Raw genomic sequence first — 25894 nt, 5'->3', positions numbered from 1 at the left:
ACTAGATCAACTGGATTTAATAGGTATCTTCAGATCCTTTCACCCTAAAGCAACAGAATATACATTCTTTACAAGTGTTCACGGCACATTCTCTAGGATAGACCACATGTTAGGGCACAAAAGCAGTCTCAACAAATTTAAGAAGATTGAAATCATATCAAGCATATTCTCTAATCACAATGGCATGAAATTAGAAGTCAACCACAACAGAAAAATTAAAAATACTCAAACACATGGAAACTAAATAGCATGTTATTAAATAAGGAATGGGTTAACAATGAGATCAAATAATAAAAAAATCCTAGAAACGAATGATAATGAGCATACAAGAACTCAAAATTTATGGGACATAGCAAAAGCAGTACTGAGAGGAAAGTTCATAGCACTAAAGACATACATTAAGAAGCTAGAAAAAGATCAAATAAATAACCCTGCATCTAAAAGAACTAGAAAAAGAACAGCAAATAAAACCCGGCAGTAGTAGAAGGAAGAAAATAATAAAAAGCAGAGGGAAATAAATGACATAGAGGCTAAAGAAACAATACAGAGGATTAATGAAACCAAAAGCTGGTTTTTTGAAAGGGTAAACAAGATCGATGAACCTTTAATCAAACTAACCAAGAAAAAAAGAGAGGACTCAAATAAAATTAGAAATGAGAGTGAAGAAATAACTGACACAGTAAAAATACAAAATATTGTAATAAAACAATATGAAGAACTGTAGGCCAAAAAATTAGACAACCTATGTGAAATGGACAAATTCCTTGAAACATATCATCTTTCAAAAATCAATCTGGAAGAATCAGAAAACATAAATATCCCGATTACAACAAATAAGAAAGTTATCAAAAAACTCCAAAAAAGGCCCTGGCCGGTTGGCTCAGCGGTAGAGTGTTGGCCCGGCGCGTGGGGGACCCGGGTTCGATTCCCGGCCAGGGCACATAGGAGAAGCGCCCATTTGCTTCTCCACCCCTCCCCCTCTCCTTCCTCTCTGTCTCTCTTCCCCTCCCGCAGCCAAGGCTCCATTGGAGCAAAGATGGCCCGGGCACTGGGGATGGCTCCTTGGCCTCTGCCCCAGGCGCTAGAGTGGCTCTGGTCGCGGCAGAGCGACCCCCCTGGAGGGGCAGAGCATCGCCCCCTGGGGGTCAAAGCATCGCCCCTGGTGGGCATGCCGGGTGGATCCCGGTCGGGCGCATGCGGGAGTCTGTCTGACTGTCTCTCCCCGTTTCCAGCTTCAGAAAAATACAAAAAAAAACAAAAACAAAAACAAACACTCCCAAAAAACAAAAGCCCTGGGCCAGATGAATTCCACCAAATATTCAAAGAAGAACTAACTCCTATCCTTCTCAAGCTATTTCAAAATATTCAAGAGAAAGGAAGACATCCAAGCTCGTTTTATGAGGTGAGCATAATTCTGATTCCAAAATCAGGCAAAGACAACACAAAGAATGAAAATTATAGGCCAATATCCCTGATGAATTTAGATGCTAAAATCTGCAATAAAATATTAGCAAACCGGATCTAGCAATACGTGAAAAAAATCATACATCATGATCAAGTGGGATTTATTCTGGGGAGGCAAAGATGGTACAGTATTTGTAAATCAATCAATGTGATTCATCACATAAACAAAAAGGAGAAAAACCACTGATGCAGAAAAAACATTTGACAGAATCCAGCACCCATTTATAATCTAAACTCTCAGCAAAGTGGGAATATAGAAAAAATACCTCAACATGATAAAGGCCATCTATGACAAAACCACAGCCAACATCATACTTAATGGGCAAAAATTAAAAGCAATCCCCTTAAGATCAGGAACAAGCCAGACATATCCCCTCTCACCACTCTTATTCAATATAGTACTGGAAGGCCTACCCATAGCAATCAGACAAGAAGAAATAAAAGGCATTCATATTGAAAAAGAAGAAGTAAAACTATCATTATTTGCAGATGATATGATATTGTATATAGAAAACCCTAAAGTCTCAATCAAAAACCTACTGGACCTGATAAATAAATTCAGCAAAGTGTCAGGATATAAAATTAATACACATAAATCAGAGGCATTTTTATAAACCAACAAAGAACCATCAGAAAGAGAAATTAAGGAATCAATCCCCTTCACTATTGCAACAACAAAAAAATAAAGTATCTAGGAGTAAATTTAACCAAGGAGATTAAAGACTAGTACCCAGAAAATTATAAAACATTGATAAAACAAATCAAGAAAGATACAAACAATTGAAGCATATACCGTGTTCATGGATAGGAATTAACATCATTAAAATGTCTATATTACTAGCCTGACCAGGCGGTGGTACAGTGGATAGAACATCAGACTGGGATGTGGAGGACCCAGGTTCGAGACCCCGAGGTCGCCAGCTTGAGTGCAGACTCATCTGGTTTGAGCAAAGCTCACCATCTTGGGCCCAAAGTCGCTGGCTCGAGCAAGGGGTTACTCAGTCTGCTGTAGCCTCACTATCAAGGCACATATGAGAAAAAACAATCAATGAACAACTAAGGTGTCGCAACAAAAAACTGATGCTTCTCATCACTCTCTGTTCCTGTCTGTCTGTCCCTATCTTTCCCTCTGACTCTCTCTGTCTCTGTAAAAAAAAAAGTTCTATATTACCCAATGCAATTTATAAATTCAATGCAATACCAATTAAAACACCAATGACAGACTTCAATGATAAAGAACAAATATTCCAAACATTGATACGGAACCAAAAAAGAAATCGAATAACCTCAGCAATCTTGAAAAATAAGAATAAAGTGGGAGGTATCACACTTCCTGATATCAAGCTATACTACAAAGCCATTGTACTCAAAACAACCTGGTACTGGCATAAGATTAGGCATATAGATCAATGGAACAGAACAGAGAACCAAGAAATAAACCCACACCTTTATGGACAACTAGCTGTACCTGGCCACGAGTTGCTGTGGCTCAGTCTGGTTAAATGGAAAAGAAAGAAAAGAGAAAGCATACATTTCTAATATGTTTAATTTCATAATGCTTGTGGGTTACTCTCAGCCTGTCACGTTCATTCTGTTGAGAACGAAGCAGATCTGCAGCTGCAGAACGCGATCGCTGTGCTCTTAACCGCGCATCCTCAAGTCTGGCCGCACGTCGCTCTGCTGTTTCCTCAGCACGTGTCTGAGCCATTCTTTGTCTGTTTCGCTCGTTCGCTGATGCCCGTTCTTCCTCAGTTTGATTGGCAATTACTCGTCGCACTGCTTCCGCTCCGCGAGTACGATAACCTAAGTTTGATCTTCTACGAGGCATTATTTGGATGAACTAAAGCAGATCAATTGCACTGAAAAAGAAGAATTAAAGTTATAAGAAAAACATATAAAATTGCAAAACATTAAAAAAGGAAAAACAAAGAAAAAACAAACAAAAAATACTAACAAAATATTTCAATACCAACGCAGATCAATCAACACAGCTCAATTCTACGGCCAAACTTTACTCACAAAATGAACGATATGGTAAATGACACAGCTCAATTCCAACACAATATCACATGAAATAATTAAATCAAAATGAAAATAAATTGAAATCTATGAAAATTCAATTTGAGGCCCTGGCTGGTTGGCTCAGTGGTACAGCGGTGGCCTGGCGTGTAGGAGTCCCGGGTTTGATTCCCGGTCAGGGCACACAGGAGAAGCGCCCATCTGCTTCTCCGCCCCTCCCCCTCTACTTCCTCTCTGTCTCTCTCTTCCCCTCCTGAAGTGCTGAGGATGGCTCCGTGGCATCTGCCTCAGGCGCTAGAATGGCTCTGATTGCCGCAGAGGGACACCCCAGATGGACAGAGCATCGCCCCCTGGTGGGCATGCCAGGTGGATCCCGGTTGGGCGCATGCAGGATTGTGTTTGACTGCCTCTCCATTTCCAAATTAAGAAAAATACAAAAAAAGAAAAAAAAAAGGAAAAAAATTCAATTTAACGATGCAATTGGAAACACTGAAATGGAATTGTAAAATATTTAGTATAGCATGTGTTGCTTTAATTTCCAACAGATGGTGCTGTTTTTCAAAAAAGTGTATTTTTACATGTCACAGGTATGACATCTATATAATAGGTATATAAAAATGCATGTATTCAAAGCAATCGGTGAAGAATTTTCTGAGATTTAAGATTTTGAACAAACGAAGTAAGAGCATAGAATGGACTAAAGACAGTCTCTTAAACAAATGATGTTGGCAGAATTGGACAGCTACCTGCACAAAAATTCTAGACCACCAACTTACATCATTCACAAAACTAAACTCAAAATGGATAAAAGACCTAAATGTAAGTCATGAAACCATAAGCATCTTATAAGAAAATATAGGCAGTAAGCTCTCCGACATCTCTCACAGCAATATATTTGCTGATTTATCTCCATGGGCAAGTGAAATAAAAGACAGGATAAACAAATAGGACTATATCAAACTAAAAAGCTTTTGTACAGCTAAAGAGAGTAAGAACAGAATAAAAAGACAAACTATACAATGGGAGAACATATTCAACAATATGTCTGATAAGGGGTTAATAACCAGAATAGACACTTCTCCAAAGAGGACATACAGAAGGCCATAGGCAGATGAAAAAATGCTCAACATCACTAATCATTAGAGAAATGCAAATTAAAACCACAATGAGATATGTGGTTTTAATAAAGAAAGGAAAGGACTGAGGTTTCCTTTCCACACCAGTCAGAATGGCGCTCATTAACAAAACAACACATAGGAAGTCCTGGCAAGTATGTGGAGAAAAGGGAACCCTCTTGCACTGCTGGTGGGAATGCAGACTAGTGCAGCCACTGTGGAAAACAGTATGGAGATTCCTCAAAAAATAAAAAATAGAACTGCCTTTTGACCCAGCTATCCCACTTTTAGGAATATATCCCTAGAACACCATATCACTGATTCAAAAAAAAAAAAAGAAAAGAAAAGAAATGCACTCTCATGTTTATGGCAGTATTGTTCACAATAGAAAGATCTGGAAACAGCCCAAGTGTCCGTCAGTGGACCAGTGGATTAAAAAGCAGTGGAATACTATGGGGTGTTGAAAAAGAAGGAAATCTTACCTTTTGCAATAACATGGATGAACTTGGAAACGATTATGTTAAGTGAAATAAGCCAGGCAGAGAAAGAAAAATATCATATGACCTCACTCATCTGAGGAGCCCAACGAACAACAGGAACTGAGGAGCGGAACAGAGACAGAGTTGGGATTAAAGGATCCAGAAGGAAAAAGGACAGAGGGAAAGGGGTTGATAGGATGAGATACACCTGAAGGGAAGGAGGGAGGATGATGTCGGAAAGGGGGCAAGGGAGATGTTGAGGGGAATGCATTCTGGGCTACACTAGAATCTATGTAAACACAATAAATTAAATTTTAAAAATACCAAAAAAAATAATAAGGCAACTATTTCTATTCAATGTAGGTATATTGGATAGATAATAGCTGATACCTGTAAAACACTTAAATGAGCAAACATAGAGTCAATTAATCATAATGTTTATTCTTTGCTTACATAACATCACTAAAAATCAAAAGATAAACCTCAGTCCTTTCCTTTCTTTATTAAAGTCTATAAGAGGGGAAACAAGTATGTATAAAATTATAAAACTGGAATAAAGTGAAGTGAAGCAGTAATAAATAGTCGCAGGTTGAAAAATCCTAAAGTGATCTGAGGTAGAGGTTACATGGGTGCATACAACCATAGAAATTAATGATGATGTACAGTAAATCTGTGTATTTTGTGAAGATATGTAAATCCCAAATGTTAAAAAAAATTTTTTTGAACAGAGTTAAAACATTCCCCTTCAATGCCTGACTTGTGGTGGCGCAGTGGATAAAGCATTGACCTGGAACTCTGAGGTTGCCAGTTCAAAACTCTGGGCTTGCCAGGTCAAGGCACATATGGGAATTGATGTTTCTTACTCTTCTCCCTTTGTCTGTGTCTGTCTCTTTCTCTCTCTCTCTCTCTCCCCTCTCTAAAATTAATAAATGAAATATTAAAATAAAGAACTTATAAAGGGATGCTAATACCATTTAATTTTAATTTCAAAATCATGTAGTTCTGATCAAGCCAGATAAATAAAAATGCCAGGGTAGAAATACCATGTCCATTCCCTACTAGATTCCTTAAGAGAGATTTGGCTTAGCACTTAAGTACAGGATGTACTTATATTAAAAACACTCCACATTCTAGGAATACAAGGGAATTTCCTCAATGTTATAAAGGATATCTATAAAAACCTACAACTATTGATAATATATATTCTATGGTTAAAGGCTGAATGTATTTTCCCAATATAAGAATAAAACAAGAATGTCTGCTCTTGCCACCTTTATTTACCTTATTATACTTAAGGTTTTAGCCAGCACAATTAGGTAAGAAATGAAGGGCATCTAGATTGAAAAGAAAAAGTAAAACTATTTCTATTTGCAAATGATACGATCTTTTTTTTTTTTTTTTTTTCCATTTTTCTGAAGCTGGAAACAGGGAGAGACAGTCAGACAGACTCCCGCATGCGCCCGACCAGGATCCACCTGGCATGCCCACCAGGGGCGACGCTCTGCCCACCAGGGGGTGATGCTCTGCCCATCCTGGACGTCGCCGTGTTGCGACCAGAGCCACTCTAGCGCCTGAGGCAGAGGCCACAGAGCCATCCCCAGCGCCCGGGCCATCCTTGCTCCAATGGAGCCTTGGCTGCAGGAGGGGAAGAGAGAGACAGAGAGGAAAGCGCGGCGGAGGGGTGGAGAAGCAAATGGGCGCTTCTCCTGTGTGCCCTGGCCGGGAATCGAACCCGGGTCCTCCGCACGCTAGGCCGACGCTCTACCGCTGAGCCAACTGGCCAGGGCCAATGATACGATCTTATATATAGAAAATCCTAAGGAATAAAGTAAAAAACTATTAGAATAAATGAGTTCAGCAAGATTGCAAGATACAAGATTAATATACAAAAACCAATTGCATTTAGCTACATTAACAATGAAAAATTAAAATAAAACAATTTCATGTATATAAGCATCAAAAAATGAACACATTTGGCCTGACCTGTGGTGGCGCAGTGGATAAAGCATCGACCTGGAAATGCTGAGGTCGCCGGTTCAAAACCCTGCGCTTGCCTGGTCAAGGCACATATGGGAATTGATGCTTCCTGCTCCTCCCCCCTTCTCTCTCTCTCTCTCTTCTAAAATGAATAAAAAATAAAACAAAAAACAAAAACGTACCCTTAAAAAAAATGAACACATTTAACCACAAAAGCATAGAAATGAAGATAATGTCAAATTAGAGTGAAATTAGAAAACACTTAGGAAGACAAGTAAAGTTAGGATCCCAACTACCAACTACCCAAAGACTTGCAAAGGATTAAATTAAGAAGAATAAGACATTCTGCCCATTAGAATGGAAAGAGTGCTAAGGAGAGAACTCAAATTAAGAAGATGACTATTTCTCTGAGAACCTGAAAAAGGTCTACAAGTTGACATCTGAAATGACAGAACATTGAGTTCAAATCCTGAATTGTCCCCTAAACAATGAGGACTAAATATTTAAAAGTAGGGTTAAGCTTTTGCAATATACCTTATTTTTTTAGAGCTATATTAGCTACTTTATGTAATTACAGGAACTAAAAAACATTTCCACCCATTTCATAGATTAAGGAAACACTGTTCAGAGTAAGATGACTGCACTGAAAATCCAGGTAAAGCACCACAATTCTGTAAAGAGCAATAAATGGTGATCTCAAGCAAAGTGCTAATCTTGGTTAATACTTAACCAACTGAATTTCCTCCCTTTATTTCATGTACTTATGTGAGAAATTTGACTGAATTATATGACCTCTTCTCTATAAATTACCACCAGACCACATGATTCACAATACAAATATGGTAGTGACTAGTTTAAAAAACAAACCAAAAAACTTTAGATACATCAAAAGCTCTCAACAAGATAACTAAAAATTAACAATGAAAATTTACCCATGTATATAATACATATAAAACTATCCAAGCCAATATATTCATTCATACAACAGCCAAGTCAAGTACATTATTCACTGAATATTCACATACACACATATATAAACAATAGGTTAGTTTCTCAGTAATGGTCTTTCTTCTAGATGTTCTTAAATGTCCAGACCTAAAGAACTAAACTTAAAGACTTTCTAGCTATGCAACCCAAATATTTTACTTTCATCTAGAAGTTCTCAATAGAGAAAAAGCCAAAACTATAAGCAACTTTAAAATTTGCCTTAATTCTAGTAATTTTTCTCATCTCTCTATTTACACTGTAACATCCTTAGGGCCTGCAGGGACCTAATAGTGAAATCCAGGATGTGGACTCTGGTTAACAACATAAACTGCAGAAGCAGTCCAGCTCCCATGTTTTTCTTGGTTGCTTGCCTCAGCTACAGCACCCACATCTTTTGGGGTTGCCTGACTCAGCTCTAGTTCCCGTGCCTTTCAAGGGCAACCACACTTTTTTGGCAGCCACGCCTTTTTAGGCTGCCTGACTGAGCAACTGACATCACTGCATTGATACAATGTTGACCCCATGCTGCTCCTGTCCCTAAGTACTATATCTACCTTGCCAGCACTGCTAGATAGGGACCAAGGGACAGTAGGGGCTATAGGGCTGTGGGGCTACAGGAAGCAGAGAAGTGAAGACTGCAGGATTGCTTGAAGTACAGCATGGAATAAAGCATTGCAGCAGGCCTCATCTCCCGCAAGCGATTCTACTATTTATCATTCCCTGTATCTCTTCAGTGCACCTAGCAAGGTACCTTTAATGTGGTACGTCCAATGAAAGCATTCTTCATAAAACGAGAGTACAAACTCACAAATTACTACACTTTTTATATTTAAAAGGCAAAGAAAAATCTGCAGGCATTAATGAAATTTTGGGAAAAGAGTAACATTAAAATATAATTAGAAACATACATAAATAATCATTAAATATTTGCTTTATCTACATCAGTTTCCCAAATGTCATCATAATCATTTAGGAAACTTTTAAAACATGATTTCTGGGTTTCAGTCCTACGTCTGGGAATCTAGAGAATGTTCCCTTATTGACTCTACTGTACAACCAGATCTAGAAACCTCTGCTCTACATTATTGGCTCAAATAACTGAGTGGCAATGTAACTCTGACTTTTCTACTGTCCTAGGTCATTCCACTTCGTTCTGAAACATACATAACGGTGGGTACACATATATGATAGAGCAGATTCTTATTATACCAATTCCAGAGAAAGGTAATGATGATACAAAATTTATCCTGCATTGACAAAGGACAAAAATGACAAGAATTATAAAAATGTCACCTACCTATCTTCATTCCCCATAACGCTATAATCCCTAGAATTTACACCTTTATAACTGAAAGCATGTTATATTCATTGACCACTACTTGCCATAACTATATTGGAATTTTAGAGTTTAAAAAATGTTAAACAAAGTAGGATGACTAAATGAGTAAGCACAAGACTCAACATGTTTGTAGTTTACACTTAACAACGAGGTGGCTTATATATCATAATTATCCATCAAGTGCTTTCCAATACTTGATGAATTCCTGAGAATTACGCAGCATGTCCTTTACTGCTCCTGAGATTTCATGAGCAGTTATATAGCTCTTCTCTCTAATGGTGCCTTCATTGGAGCCTTCATTAGCTCCAAATTCTCACTCACACAGCCTTTATCTCTACTTCACTATCTCTACATAGTATGTTTTAGAATAACTCTGACAGAGAATAAAAATTATTATAGGGAAATCCCTTAACTTCTAAAATCGTTAACTAGAAGTGACACTAATAACAGTCCGAAATTACAACTCCCTACTTAGCCAGATATCAAATGTTTTCCCACTTTCAGCATGATAAAAATCTACTCAATATGCACAACTGATTGCAGTAGTTCTCAAACTTTTTGAACTCGGGGCACATTTAAAGTCCTACAAATAATTGTAGCGCACTATCTACAAATTTCTGAGAAATATGGTATAATAATTAAGTCAAATATTAAAAAATATAAAGTCCAGGTGTGCTTTTACGGTAATTAAACAAAATAAATACGACAAATATAAATTTATTCTGACATTAAAAAACATTTTTGTTATAATATTTGAGTTATGCTTTTTAGAATTCATAAAAAAAGAGGGGTTAAAAAATTAAAAAACGACAAAAAACTTATCTTTTTATATATATAGATACATTCTTAGTAAGATTTAGTAAATTCGGCAGGTCAAGGAGCGAATGTGTTTTTTCATTCTTGTGTTTATGAGAAACATGAGCCTGATGTCCTAGCGATTTCTTCAATGTTTAGGCATATATTTGAAAGGCAAACTCTCATTTCCTTGTCAATACATTGAAGAATTCCTCTTTTTACTCTTAAGTGTATTGAGGGTAGAAAATCCTAATTCACATAAATAGGATGTTGAAAATTGTAGTAAAATGTTCAAAGCTTTTTAGATATTGCCACATATTCTTCTTTTATAAAAATAAAAAGGCTTCAAGAAACAATTTATGTTTAATCAGTCCACGATCAGTAGATATAGCTGCCAGTTCTTCTGTTACTGTTAAACCCAAATCACTTGAAGCTTCCATGAATAGGTTTCTAATCCAACCATATTGTTCAGTGTTGAGTGATGGAAAATGCTATAAATTAAATTCTGCCTGTCAGCCTTCAAGTCCTATCTTATTTACACTTAACTTTACTCACTACCAAAATAGAATTCTTCAATATCATGCTTAAGCAATCTATCCATTTTATTTGGGTGTACTTACCTAAAAATAATGATGTGTTAAGTATAATAATGATGTGTTAACAAAAAAAGTGGTATTTCTGTATTGAAATGGTATAATAGAGTAACTATAATATATTTATGTTTATATCTGGGCACATGCCGTGAACCAGCGCAGCTAGTAATTCCAGGTCCTGACTGGGAACTGTGCGGAATTAAGAAAATATGGGGTCAGGAGGGCCCTGTAATTGCTGCTGGCAAGAATAAAGCGTGCCCCAAAAACCGCATCTTGCTTCATTTATAGGGCAAAGTGAGGCCATTAGCAAATGTTAACTTTACACCAAAGAATAAAATAAACTTGCCTCCAGTGGTTGGGGGACCTTGGGGGGGGGGTAATGTAAACAATCCAGCACCACAGCTTAACAGCCTTTTGCAACCTGATTAGGCAAGTGAGGTGGGGGGTTGGGCGGACTGTCTGCTTAAAGCCAATTCCCCACACCTCTGTCCCCCAAAAATCTAAACTCCAAAAACTCTGGGTTTTTTGGTCCCCAACAGGCACATATTTCTCTGGATACCATAGGGCGCACCTGGAAATCTTCTAGGGCACACCAGTGCGCCCTGGTACTGACTTATTGTCTCCAACTTAGGCTGGTTATTATACTGTCTTTTCAGAGTAGAATACTAAATTGTGAAGGAAAAACCACTGAGGATAGACTCCTAGGAGAGTTCCTCAAATCACACAATATATATATTTTTAAATCTGGTCTGTTGACCAAATTTACCTTAAGATAAGTGACTAGCAACAGGACACAGCATCTATATTATAACAGGATTAAACCTAATTTTGTATACTACTGCCATGTAAATTCTTTGGTAATATTGTTATGTGATAACGTTTCATAATTAAGTTCCTTTGGTGCAAGAAATTAATAAGCAGTGACAAAATATATTTGGCATATTTTTTTTTATTAATTTTACTAGGGTGACATCAATAAATCAGGTACATATATTCAAAGAAAACATGTACAGGTTATCTTGTCAATCAATTATGTTGCATACCCATCACCCAAAGTCAGATTGTCCTCCATCACCTTCTATCTAGTTTTCTTTGTGCCCCTCCTCCTTCCCCTTTTCCTCTCCCTCCCGCCACCATAACCACCACACTCTTATCAATGTTTCTTAGTCTCCTTTTTATGTCCCACCTACGTATGGAATAATGCAGTTCTTGTTTTGATTTACTTATTTCACTTCGTATAATGTTATCAAAATCCCACCATTTTGTTGTAAATAATCCAATGTCATCATTTCTTATAGCTGAGTAGTATTCCATAGTGTATATGTGCCATATCTTCTTTATCCAGTCTTCTATTGAAGGGCTTTTTGGTTGTTTCCATGTCTTAGCCACTGTGAACAATACTGCAATGAACATGGGGCTGCATGTGTCTTTACGTATCAATGTTTCTGAGTTTTTGGAGTATATACCCAGTAGAGGGATTGCTGGGTCATAAGGTAGTTAGTTCTATTTTCAGTTTTTTGAGGAACCACCATACTTTCTTCCATAATGGTTGTACTACTTTACATTCCCACCAACAGTGAATGAGGGTTCCTTTTTCTGCACAGCCTCTCCAACATTTGCTATTACCTGTCTTGTTAATAATAGCTAATCTAACAGGTGTGAGGTGGTATCTCATTGCAGTTTTGATTTGCATTTCTCTAATAACTAATGAAGATGAGCATCTTTTCATATATCTGTTGGCCATTGTATTTCTTCCTGAGAGAAGTGTCTCTTCATGTCCTCTTCCCATTTTTTTATTGAATTGTTTGTTGAGTTTTATGAGTTCTTTGTATATTTTGGATATTAGGCCCTTATTTGAGCTGTTGTTTGAAAATATCATTTCCCATTTAGTTGGCTGTCTGTTTATTTTGTTATCAGTTTCTCTTGCTGAGCAAAAACTTCTTAGTCTGATGTAGTCCCATTCATTTATTTTTGCCTTCACTTCCCTTTGGAGTCAAATTCATAAAATGTTCTTTAAAACCAAGGTCCATGAGTTTAGTACCTATGTCTTCTTCTATATACTTTATTGTTTCAGGTCTTATATTTAGGTCTTTGATCCATTTTGAATTAATTTTAGTATAAGGGGACAAACTGTAGTCGAGTTTCATTCTTTTGCATGTGGCTTTCCAGTTTTCCCAGCACCATTTGTTGAAGAGGCTTTCTTTTCTCCATTGTGTGTTGTTGGCCTCTTTATCAAAAATTATTTGACCATATATATGTGGTTTTATTCTGGACTTTCTATTCTGTTCCATTCGTCTGAATGTCTATTTTTCTGCCAATACCATTTTTCAATATCTGCAAAGTAGTAATCTTTAAGACAAAGTTTATAGTAAGGGATAAAGAAGGTTACTACATGATTAAGGAAGTAATTCAACAAGAGGATATAACCATTGTAAATATTTATGCACCCAATATAGGAGCACACCTAAAAATATAAAGAAGATTTTGATGGACATTAAGGGCAAGATTGAAAGCAATACTGTAATAGTAGGGGATTTTAAAACCCTATTAACATCAATGTATAGATCCTCCAGACAGAAAATTAACAAAGAAACAGTGGCCTAGATCAACTGGATTTAACTGATAGCTTCAGAACATTTCACCCCAAAGCAGCTCCAAGTCTCATTTTATGAGGCAAGCATTATCATCATTCTAAAAACAGATAAAGACACTACAAAAAAACCCAAAACTATAAGCCAATATTTCTGATGAAAATAGATACTATAATTCTCAAAAATCTTAGCAGACCAGATCCAGCAATACATTAGAAAGATCATACATCATAACCAAGTAGAACTTATTCTGGGGAAGCAAGGCAGACACAATATTCACAAATCAATCTATGTCATTCATCACATAAACAAAACATAGAATAAAAGTTACATGATTATACCGATACAGAAAAATCACTTGATACAACCCAGCACCCATTCATGATCAAAACTCTCAGCAAAGTGGGAATACAGGGAACATACCTCAACATAATAAAGGCTGTATAGACAAACCCACAGCCAACATCATACTCAATTGGCAAAAATAAAAAGCAATCCGTTAAGATCAGGAACAAGACAGAAGTGTCCCTGTTTACTACTCTTATTCAACATAGTTTTAAAAGTCCTAGCCACAGAAATCAGACAAAAAATAAAAGGCATCCAACTTGGAAAAGAAGAATTAAAACTATCATTATTTGCTGATGACATGATACTATACATAGAAAACCCTAAAATCTCAGTAAAAAAACTACTAGGCCTCATAAATGAATTTGGCAAGGTGGCAGAATATAAAATTAATATTCATTTTTTTACACCAAATATTCATTTTTATACATGTGGCATTTTTATACACCAACAATAAACTGTCTGAAAGAGAAATAAGGAAACAATTCCCTTCACTATTGCAACAAAAAATAAAGTGTCTAGAAGTAAATTTAACCAAGGAGGTAAAAGGCTTGTACTTAGAAAATCTAAGACTGAAAAAAAAAATCAAAGAAGATACAAACAAGTGGAAGTATATTCTGTGTTCACAGATAGGAAGAACGAACATCATTAAAATGTCCATGCTATCCAAAGCAATCTATAGTCAATGCAATTCCTATTAAAATACCAACGGCATACTTCACAGATCTAGAAAAAATATTCCAAAAATTTATGTGGAACCAAAAAAGAACCTGAATAGTCTCAGCAATCTTGAAAATGAAGAACAAAGTGGGAGGTATCACACTTCATGAATGAAGTTATACTATAAGGTCACTGTAATCAGAACAGTTTGGTACTGGCATATGCACAGGTATACAAATCAATGGAACAGGACAGAGAATCTAGCTACAAACCTATGCCTTTTTGGTCAATTAATATTTGACAAAGGAGCAAGTGTATATAATGGAGCAAAGACAGTTGCTTTAAAAAATGAGTTAGGAAAATTGGACAGGTACATGCAAAAAAAATGAAACTAGACTACCAACCTACACAATTAACAAAAAACACTCAAAGTGGATAAAAGACTTAAAATATAAGTCATGAAACCATAAAAATCTTGGAAAACATAAGCAGCAGACTCTCAGACATCACTCATAGCAATGTTTTGCCAATACAACTCTGCAGGCAAGTGAAATAAAGGACAAAATAAACAAACGGGACTACATCAAACTAACAGGGTTTTGCACAACAAAAGACATCATTAAAATAAAAAGACAATCTACTCAATGGGAAATCAAATTTGCTGATACAGTTGATAAGGGGTTAATAACCAAAGTTTATAAAAAGCCTTCTAAAACTCAACACCAAGCAAGGAAACAATCCAATTAAAAAATGGGCAAAAGACCCAAGTAGTATTTCTCCAAAGAGGACATACAGATGGCTAAAAGGAATATGAAAAAAAATGCTCAACATCAATAATCATTAGAGATATGCTAATTGGACCCATAATTAGATGTCATCTCACACTTGCCAGAATAACTTTCATTAACAAATAACCAACAACTGCTCTGGAGAAGTGTGGAGAAAAGGAAACCCTACTGCAGTACTGGTGGGAATGGAGGGTCATACAGCAACTGTGGAAAACAGTATGGCATTTCCTCAAAAAATTAAATATGGAACTATTTTGACCCAGCTATTCCACTTACAGAAATATATCCTAAGAATCCCAAAACACTGGTTCAAAAGAAGTTTGAACCAGCTGCATGTTTCACTGCAGCTTTGTTTACAATGGCCAAGATGTGGGAACAACCCCAGTGTTCAGCAGTAGACAAGTGGATAAAAAAGATATGGTACATTTACACAATGGAATACTATATGGCTGTGAAAAATGAAATCTTACCTTTGGTGGCAGAATGGATGGACCTGGAGTTTATTATGCTAAGAGAACAAGCCAAGGCAGAGGAAGAATAAAATCATATGATTTCACTTATATGTGGAATGTAATAAACACAATAAACTGAGGAAAGAAACAGAAACAAGAGACTGAGTCATAGGGAACAAGTGCACAGCTGTCAGAGGGAAGGGATGGGAACAATTAAATGAAGGAATTAGCTAAATTATATATACATAATAAAGACAACATGGTAGCTAATCCCAGAAGAAAAGGGGGGATGGAGGTAAGGAGTGGGGAGCAAAGGGGATAAAATGGTAATGGAAAGAGGCTTTGCATGGGGCATGGAGGGCATAATGCGGGGGGGGGGGGAGGCGGAGGGTGTTATAGAGTGGGACACGTGAAACCATATCAACACAATAAATTAAAAACTAAAAAAAGAAAAAAAGACAGATTAGGTAGAATAAAAATTTTAAGTTTTATTGAAATATTTTGAATAACTGAAATAACCTGCCTTTTGAATGAAGCTTTGCATCTTCTGGCAAGTTTCATTAGTTTGCTTTCAATTAACGCAAAATAAGTTCAGGTAACTTCCTCTGGCAATCCTTATTGGAATATACTTCTATTTCTAGTGAATGGACTCATTTAGTGACAATGTAAGGAAAATGGAAAATTAGATGAAGGCTCAGTAATGATAGCAGGAGCTATAAAACTGTATATCAAAGCGAATATTTACATGAGAAAACAGGTGAGAATGAGCCCTATTTCAAAGATGTTCAAGTAGGTCAAAGAGACAATAAATAGTTCTTCCTAACCTGCAGATCAATGGGTGCCAAGATTGTACAAAATAACCTTCACAGGTATAGAAACTATTTTAAAACTTTATTAATAAATCCAGTTGATTTGCTGAACTTAAAGGTACTGTTATAATAATGTTTTAAATGAAAACAAAATAATTCAGGTGCTCCAATAAATGCAGCTCTTCCCTGCAATGAATAGTGGTTGCCCACCAAAAGTATACTGCTTTGTAAATGAAAAGAAAATCCAAAAATTCCTTATGTAGTAGCACTTTGAGATAGAAGAAGGAAACTGCTCTTGAAAAGCATCTTGTGCTAAGGGCATAGCATTTTATAAAAGTTTTCATTTCTGATTTTGTGGCTAAAAATAAAGTATTACCTATAAAAATTCTCATAATTTACTAAACACACATAAAGAGGATTTTCTAATCTATTAACAGATAGTCCTATAAAGAATGAGTTTTATATCCATTTGTTAAAAATATAAAAATTCACCACTTTCCAGCTTGCAAACAAATTTACATGAGATGGAATTTACTATCAATTCCAACAATATTTTGTACAATTGGTAAATGAGAAGAAAAAAGGAAAATAAAAAAACATACAAATGAACCTAATTTTTGTTCAATAGCTTGGGTGGGGGGCTGGCAAAATTCTAAAGATCCAGCAGAGGGGAGTATTACTTTGCGACAAGAACTTTTATAAAATTTAAAAATGTGTTAACACTATTCTCTGATGATGATTGAAGAAATATTGAAAATAATACCACTATCAGACTCCATTTTATTTAGGTAAAAGTTGAAATACAAATTCTACTTCTACATATTTACCTAGTGTCTAACTCTACGGTAGACATTTTTCAGAATATGAATGGACAAAAGGCTAGAACTTTGCCTGTTGAAGTTAGAACTCTAACTTCTATTAGAAAAATATTCTTGATTAGATAAGTAATGTAAAACAAAAGGTATTTTCAGAGAAATCTGTGGATGGTTTCTATGTTTTGTTACTATTTTTTGAAATAACACTGAGTTAAAAATATATTTAATTTCTTTTTCAGCCAGCCAGAATTAAGAAATATTTGTAGTAAGATAAAGATATGAGTTAAAAGAAAAGCTGAAGACATGGGAAATAAGGGGCAAAATAGATATAAATTCTAAGAAGCAAGCAAACATATTGTTAGTATTTCCTAAAGGGATCAGGTTGAAAATATTATTTACAAAATTATATGGATTTAGTAAGTCAAGTTGGGGCATAGTCTCTGGTGAGATGTTTCCTTGAGCTTTCCAAAGCTGAAGTGTAATTCCAAATAAAATTATTCATTTTTGTGATTTCTAGATAAACTTGTCTACAGTGGAATAACTGGCAATTGCCAACAATTTCATAAAATTTTTTCTTCTCATTTGCTCCCAGTGAATGTAGGGCACAATTTACTTAAGAAATCACTCAGATCACATGATTCAAAGGTTTAATAACATTTAGTTTAATAAATATAATTACATGCTATTTTGTTCACTGATATTAAAAGGAAAAGTATTTTATATTGCCCAATACTTCAAATTGACCAAATAATTCATACCAAAGATATACAATTCTTCAGAAAAGCAATGCTCTCTCACTTCTGCGTTTTCAATGCTGCAAAAAAGCAGTGCTTGAAACTACATATATATACACATCTTTCAGTAAATGTAGTTACAGTCATGTATTGCCTAATGAATGACACGTTCTGAGAAATGCATTGTTAGGCAATAGTGTTGTTGCATAAACATCAGTGTACTTACACAAATCTAAATAGTATATAGCCTACTGAACACCTAAGCTATATGGTATAGTGAGTGTACTTACTGCTCCTAGGCAATAGAACTGTACAGCATGTTACTATATTGAAAAGTGTAGGTAATTGTATCACAATGGTAAGTTATGTATCTAAACATTTCTAAATATAGACAAATACCTATAAGAGAAAAAACTGTCACATTGATATAGGGCACTTACCATGAATGGAGCTTTCAGATTGTTAGTTCCTCTGGGTGAACTAGTGAGTGAGTAGTGAGGGAATGTGAAGAACTAGAATATTAATGTATACTACTATAGACTTTACACTATACACTCAAGCTATGCTAAATTTATTTAAAAATTATTTCTTCAATATATTAACCTCAGCTTACTATAACTTTTTACATTTTATATATATATATATTACTTTTCAACTCTTGTAATTAAAAATAGCTTAAAGCAAACATTTTGCAGTTGTACAAAAGTATTTTTTCCTATCTTTATTGTATCAGTTTTATTCTACTTTAAACATTTAAAATCTTTAATTTTTTAAAATTTTAAACCTTTTTGTTAAATACCAAGACCACACACACCTTAGTTTAGGCCTGCACAGGGTCAGGATCATCAATAACACTTCCACCTCCACATCTTATCTCACTGGAAGGCCTTCAGGGGCAATAATACACAAGGAGCTGTCATGACCTATGATAACAATTCTTTCTTTTGGAATACTTCCTGAAGGACTTGTGGGAGGTTCTTCATGTAGAGGTCTCATTCTTTTCAAAAACATGTCCAAGTTAGTTTGCTTGGTTTCATCACCAGTTTGTTTATAAGCAGATAAGGTACCATGAACACTCCTCTCTACTGAAGAAAACCTTTCAGTGTTGGGATCCATATTTTCGAACTTTTAAAAAACTTGTTGAGGTCTGCGAATGCTTCTGTTAAACCCTGCACTGAATTTTCTCGGGTGTTCTTTATCTTCTCGTGCAGTTTGCCTTTATCTTGCCTTTCTTAGCTTTGTGTTCCAGTTCCAACAACTCATTAGTCAGTTTCTCAGGAATCATATCTAGAAGCTCTTCAATGTCATCTCTAGACCTAGGTTAAAATTGTTTACCATCTCAACCAGAGCCTTGTTGATTTTTTCAATCTCCTCATCCTTGGAAAATCCTCTGAATTCTCAGACAAATCTTAAGTGTTTTCTTCCAGATGCCATTTGCTCCTTGGTGACATCAACCCAAGCCCAAACAAGTTTCTTGATACAGTTGTAGATGTAATCCTTTCAGTACTGCATCAGTGCCTTCCTTAGTTGCAGCAAAAGTTTAAGATTCTCTTCAAGTAGTAGGACTTAAAATCTACTATAACTCTTTGATAAATTAGTTGGAGTGTTCCAGGTCGCGGCTTTATCCACTACACCGCCACAGGTCAGGCCTAAATTAGTTGGAGCAAAGTAGTGTTTGGAGTGAGAAACAACATTAGTATTGGGATAAAGGTCACTGGTAAAAGCAGGTTGTCTGGGAGCATTTTCAATAGTAAGTAAAATCCTGAAAAATACTTTGCTGGAACAGCAATTCAGTTGAGGGCAACTTGGAAGAAGGGCAGTGTCATTCATGTCCTATTGATCTAGCAGTACACTGGCAGTGTGTAATTACCGATATTCTTGAAGGCTCTGGGGTTCTCATGGTGCCAGATCACAAAGGGTTTGACTGTAGCCTACAGCATTGTCCCCAAACCACACTGTTATGCCTTTAAAAGCCTTGAAACCTGGCACTGACTTATCCTCCTTACAGATAAAAGTCCTTTCAGGCATCTGTTTCCAGAATGGGGAAGTTTCATCCATATTGAAAATTAGCTCTGGCAGGTTAATTTCCCTCTACAATCAGTTTACCCAGAATTTCCAAATATTCTTCCACTTTCACATCAGCACTTGCAGACTTATCACTCGCTTTCAGATTACAGGGATGCCTCAATTCTTGTTGATAATCTGTCCAAAATCAATCAGCGAAATCCAAAACCAACAAAAACTGAGGCAATTATTTCCATATGAATCAATGTAAATCCAACTGCTGTACACAGTAATCACTTACATGTAATTGTAGTATTAGCACTAGCAATCAATAAAAAAAGCACAAACACACTGGAATTGTTTGGCTAGATGCGCAGGGTGATGCTCACACACGAGAAATGATGCCACACTGAGCAGGACAATGCGTGGGTCGCCCTTTGTGTTTGCAAAATTGGCAGCAAGGTGACATGGGCATGATGACGAAATCTGAGACAAAATTTTCATGGGAAAAAAAATCAATGAAAACCGAAACTGACGATAACCAAAGTCAACGAAAAGCAAGGCATTACTGTATTTAATAAATAAAATCACTGAGCCTGACCAGGCAGTGGCACAGTGGATAGAGCATTGGCTTGGGATGCAACGGACCGAGGTTCAAAGCTCAAGGTTGCCAGCTGTAAAGCCAGGAGGCATGGCTAGGGCCACCATCAGAGAAGCCAGGCCTATGCAGGTTCGCATTGGATTCGGACAGTCGGCAAAGAAACAGCAGAGCCAAAAACTGGTGGGCCATAGTCTTTAATTCTAGCTTTGCACCCGGCGGGCAAGTAAAAATACACACTGGGCTCCAAAACCCAGTCACATTCAGTGTTCACAAAGCTACTGACTTATCCGAGTTTCCTAGAATCAAAGGTTTCTAGCTCACCAGACTTATTCACCTCTGTTCCCCATCTCCTTTCCTTATCCCAGATACAAACTCTACACAAACTGGCATCTCACTCAGCACTCCGCCATCTTGGCTGCTTCTCCTGGCCTCCTCCACGTGGCCTTTCTCTGCTCTCCTCTGCTCTCTCTTCTAATCTCAGGAACCAAGAGAGATAAACTCCCACTCCGTTCCCATTTTATAGTGTAGAAATCCAAACCCTTAATCCAATATACATAATAGGGAAGTCTCTAATACAGTCACTTCTCTTAGGCATGATAGGATTGTACCACCTCACATCAAAAAGGGTGGGACAGGCTTAATCCCAAAACCAAGCCTCAGGCTACAACAATTCTCAACACACATTAATATCACCTGGGCAAAGGCCTCCTCCTGTTATCTTTAACAAAGTGAGCATAATACATTTTATCTGCCCAACACCAGCTTGAGCATGAGCTCACCAACTTGAGCACAGGGTCACTGGCTTCAGTGTGGATCACAGACATGACTCCATGGGCACTGGCTTGAGCCCAAAGGTCACTCACAGGCTTGAGTCCAAGGTCACTGGTTTGAGCAAGGGGTCACTGGCTCGACTGGAGCCCCTTGGTCAAGGCCCATACAAGAAAGCAATCAATGACCAACTAAGGTGCTGCAATGAAGAATGATGTTTTTTATCTTTCTACCTTCCTGTCTATCTGTCCCTATCAATCTCTCTCTCTTGCTCACTAAAAAAATAAAATAAAATCTTGGAGTCACTCAAATCTGTATTTTTCAACCGCTGGTCCACAAAATACCTATATGATGTTGTATGAAGATCTTATACCCAATTATCTTAGTTGAATTTACTTATGCTCAGGGTAATTTCTGCCTTAGTGGTCCCTAAAATAATTTTATTTCCACCAGTTTCCAAGTGTAAGAAAGTTGATAAGCACTAATTTAAACTACCCAGAGTTGGCAGTAAATTCAAGAGTCATGTCCAACCATTTCTTTTAACACTGCAAACAAATTTCTTTTGCTTTGGCCTTCATCTTCATGGTGCTAAGAGGTATACTTTTCTGTGTCTGGTGGAATTCCTCCATGTCTGATACAGGCCCTTCCTGAATTTTTATTAGTCTCACTGCCTTTTATGAAGCAGGTATTTTAATAGCTTCTCTTACTTTGTTCTTGTTCTTCACGATGGGAGCTATGGTGGAAGGACATACCTAACTGCTAGGACATACTAACTGCTTGATGGCCGGTATGAATCTTGAATAAAGGAATGGCCTGCCATTTTTCAGCTCCCCTGTTTCTTTACTGTTTGCCCGAATCTAATAGGAAACCTGCATGTGTGTGGCCACGACGGCCGTGACTACTGGCCATACATCTGGCATAGTTTGTGGCAGGATTTGGATCAGATTGGTATGGAGCCACCACCACCTTTGAGGGAGTCGAGGACTGGTTGTTGTTATTGATAGATATGTAAATTCCAAACTGCCTTCTTGATGTTCTGCTTATCTGTCAGACCTCACCCTTACTGGACTATCACCCCTGAGACAGAGGAATTCCAAGAAGCTGAGAAGCTGCCCCAAGGAGGGGCTCCAGACATACCAGGACTTTTGATTCAACACCCACATGCTCAAAGCCCCCCAAGGAGGAGCATTCCGAACATACCAGGACTTTTGCCTCAGTATCCCCTCAGGCTCTCCCAAACACTATATAACTCGCCCCTAGTCTGTAACCTGCGCTCTTCCCCTCCCCCCCCAGAAGTGCCCAGCAGGGTTCCTTTCTTCCTTTCAATAAAGCCTGTTACTCTGGTCTTTCAGACTTCCATGGATTCCAACAGTTATGGTTCCCCATGGCTGTTCTTTTCAGGACTGTGGGCTGGCTGATTTTTACAGCCTTGCAAGAGGAAACTGAGAGCTCTGTGTAAGAGGCTGCCCAAGGCCTGCAAACAGAGAAGCGGAAGAAGCTGGAATGGCCGTGGGAGAAAGAAATGCAGATCCTGGAACAGGAGTAAGTACTGGAGAAGAAGGCCAGTCTCTGGGTTCACAAGTTGCACCTGGAAATGGAGCAGTCTCTGGAGAAGAAATTCCAGGGTTGTGAGTTGCAGTTTATACTGGAAGTTGTGGAGAGCCGGCAGCCGTAGGAGCCTAAGCTGGAGCTGTGCCAGCGGAGAGGTTTTGAGTAGGCAGAAGCAGGCATTTCTAGCTCCTTTTCTAATGAAGAGACCGGGGCTGAAGCTGCTGTCCGAAGACTCCAGAAGGTAAAAGCCCAGCAGCAAAGAGTACCTATGAAGCCCCTGGTAGGTTTGCTGATTGTGGGACATAGGGGCGGATGGCAGCACGCTCTCTTGAGCAGAGGTGGAAAGGCTGGCTGCTACTGCCACGTACTCCCCTTTGGAGCAGTGTCTTAAGAGCTGCCAGGACAGCAGGTATGAGGGGGGAAGCCTGAGGCCCCATGTGTGTAAACTGACTCTTGGATTGCGACCAGAAGGGACACCATCTCCCTTGCTGGAAGGATATACAGCTTTTTGACAATATGAGACCCTGATGAAGGGGGAGGAGGACTGGTTGAAACTGTATGACTTACGCTGTTGCTGTAATCTGTGTAATTTGCCTAATCCCTTGCACAGAAATGCCTGTGGTGTGAATAGAAAGTGAGCAAAAGGAGTGAAATGTTGGGCAAATGAATTTGTAAAATTTATATTTTCTGAGTTTGCTCACTTTTATTGTTAAAAATGGGGCTGGGCAGCTGTCTGTGAAATTGCTAATTCCGTTCCTGCTTGGGAAGGGCCATTGTTATGCTAATGTCTCCTTTCACCTGCACCAGCATCTTCACCTGACCCTGAAGGTAAATACACTTCATAAACCAGCTTATTTCTTTACATTCTTTAAATATATATATATATATATATGTATTTGTAATTTTATAAAGTACATTTTCTTATTTAAAAGCATATAAAACAAAAAATTTGTATGGTTTTTGGGGGCCAGAACAGATTGCTTTCCCATTAATTTAAATGAGGAATTTCTATTTGACACATGAGCAAACTGAGTCACCAGCTCAGCCATGAAACGAATTAAACTCCTGTGTCAAGGTACCACTGTACTTTTATACAAGTGTTTCCTATATAAATATCAACACAAACACCAAAGAAATGTTACACTTTTGAAGTTATGATGGCAACCATGTTACCAGATGATGTGAATTTTTTGGCACCATTATAATCTTATGTAACCACGGTGGTATATGCAGTCTGTTGACTGAAATGCCATCTATGTGCATATATAGACTGTACTTCATGCCTATTAGAATCCTGATGTTAATTAAAATGCCCATAAAGTTGTTTTTCAGAATATGATTGATCAACAGTCACAAAATAAAAAACAGCATTAGTGAGAAAAATTTTAAGTTTATAACACGAAATCTTCAGGGGAAAAGGCATTTATTTATAAGTTAATATAACATTTTATAATCTTTAAGCATGGAATATCCTCTGTAAATGATGAAAAGTATCAATTTGTATTAGCGTGATGAGAAGTATCAATTTGTATTAGTGTAAACAAATAAAGAAATAATAATAGAAGGGCTTCTTTAATACACATGTATAAAAATAAAATATTCACTTCTGAATTATTGGGCTAATAAAAGAAAAACAATTAGCAAACAATCTAGAAATCCTTATTGGCATGGATTAATTTTATAACTACATCTTAAATATTATGTTGGCCAACAGTAGTCTACTTTCTCTGAGCACATGGACTCTGACTACAAACATGCTGAATAGGAGGAGGAGTTAAGCTTGTGAATCAAAGCCATTATCTTTACTTTGGACGGATAAACAGTATAAAGGTAACAAAGATGAAGCAAAAACATAATTTTTTTGGAAGTAGAAGAATATCATACATGGGACCTAAAGTCAGTGAGTAAGGACATGTAGGCAAATTTACTGTACTTTCTTGCAAGAGCAATTACTCCAAGGCAATCTGTTCATTTAAGAATAATGAATAGAATCCTTACCACTATTTAAATACCTTTTTCTTCTGATATGCTTACATAGCTGAATTTATGTAAATGTAAATATGATATACTTTGATCCCAGTGAATTAATTAGCAAATGTTAAACTAGTTTTGGAAGGAAAGAATTGAAAATAGCATGGCCTTGGAGAGAAACCATTTGAGAATTTCAAAAAAGTATCTCTGAAAATGCAAAAATCTTAGAATTTTCTTCAAAAACTAATAACGAGACTCTTCAGCTTCTGCAGAAAACATGAGGAGGTCAAAGTCCTAGTTTGAATACTAGGGCCAAAGAAATTATGTTCTCCCATTGTTTACTAATGAATATACTCTCCTCATCAGCATGCTTAGGTAACTGCTATGACAGATAAAGGAATTTAAACATTTATACTGTATTAAAATCTTAAAATAGATGAATATATTTAAGGCAGGAGAGCATCAAAAAAATTTTTTTTGCTTTAAAACAATGGCTTAGCATTTTTTCTTAAATTATAATACAGAAGAAAACTATCCATTTCAGACTCTCTAAACTGAAAGAATGCTCTAAAAACTTAAGTTATTCTTTGTATTGTATTTTAAAATAACCATTCATCATGACAACTTTAAGGCAATAAAATATCCAAAGTGTCTTCATAAAAGTTACAAAACACTTATTTTTTACAAGATCACCAAACATAAATTCCTCATTTCCATATATGAGAAAATTGAGATACAATTTACTCACACATATATTGCAGGCAGATCCAGGTTAAGACCTTGGGTGTAATATATCCATCCTTTTCTGCAAATCCTTTTTTCCCCCACAAGGTCAAAGGGCTTTCATGAGACAACTAACCCGTAATCAGTTATGAATAGCTAGGATCAAATAAAATGTCATTTCTATATTGATGTCATTCTTTATACACCTTTTCTCATGTAAACACTATTCTATGTCAAGAGAAAATGCTATTCTTTAACCACTGAGGAAAGAAAAGTAACAATAAAATTAAGTCTCATATAAACAAAACTCCCAA

At 36.9% G+C, this 25894-nt stretch overlaps 1 protein-coding gene across 6 annotated transcripts in view; it reads right to left on the bottom strand.

Annotated features, from left to right (window-relative positions):
* ORC4 (origin recognition complex subunit 4) overlaps positions 1-25894 on the bottom strand; it is a 75095-nt gene that overhangs the window by 31181 nt on the left and 18020 nt on the right. For 4 of the 6 annotated variants that reach the window (XM_066232980.1, XM_066232982.1, XM_066232978.1 and 1 more), the window contains exon 2: positions 2996-3323. The exons of the other annotated variants lie outside the window; for them this stretch is intronic. In XM_066232980.1, coding sequence (XP_066089077.1) covers positions 2996-3292 — 297 coding nt within the window. In that variant the 5' untranslated portion in view covers positions 3293-3323. The remainder of the gene's footprint in view (positions 1-2995; positions 3324-25894) is intronic. 6 annotated transcript variants of the gene reach the window in all.

The sequence above is a fragment of the Saccopteryx bilineata genome, chromosome 5 (genome assembly GCF_036850765.1).
Source record: "Saccopteryx bilineata isolate mSacBil1 chromosome 5, mSacBil1_pri_phased_curated, whole genome shotgun sequence".
Lineage (NCBI taxonomy): Eukaryota > Metazoa > Chordata > Mammalia > Chiroptera > Emballonuridae > Saccopteryx > Saccopteryx bilineata.
Note: the sequence above shows the minus strand (reverse complement) of the source record. Positions and strands in the feature narration are given on the sequence as shown.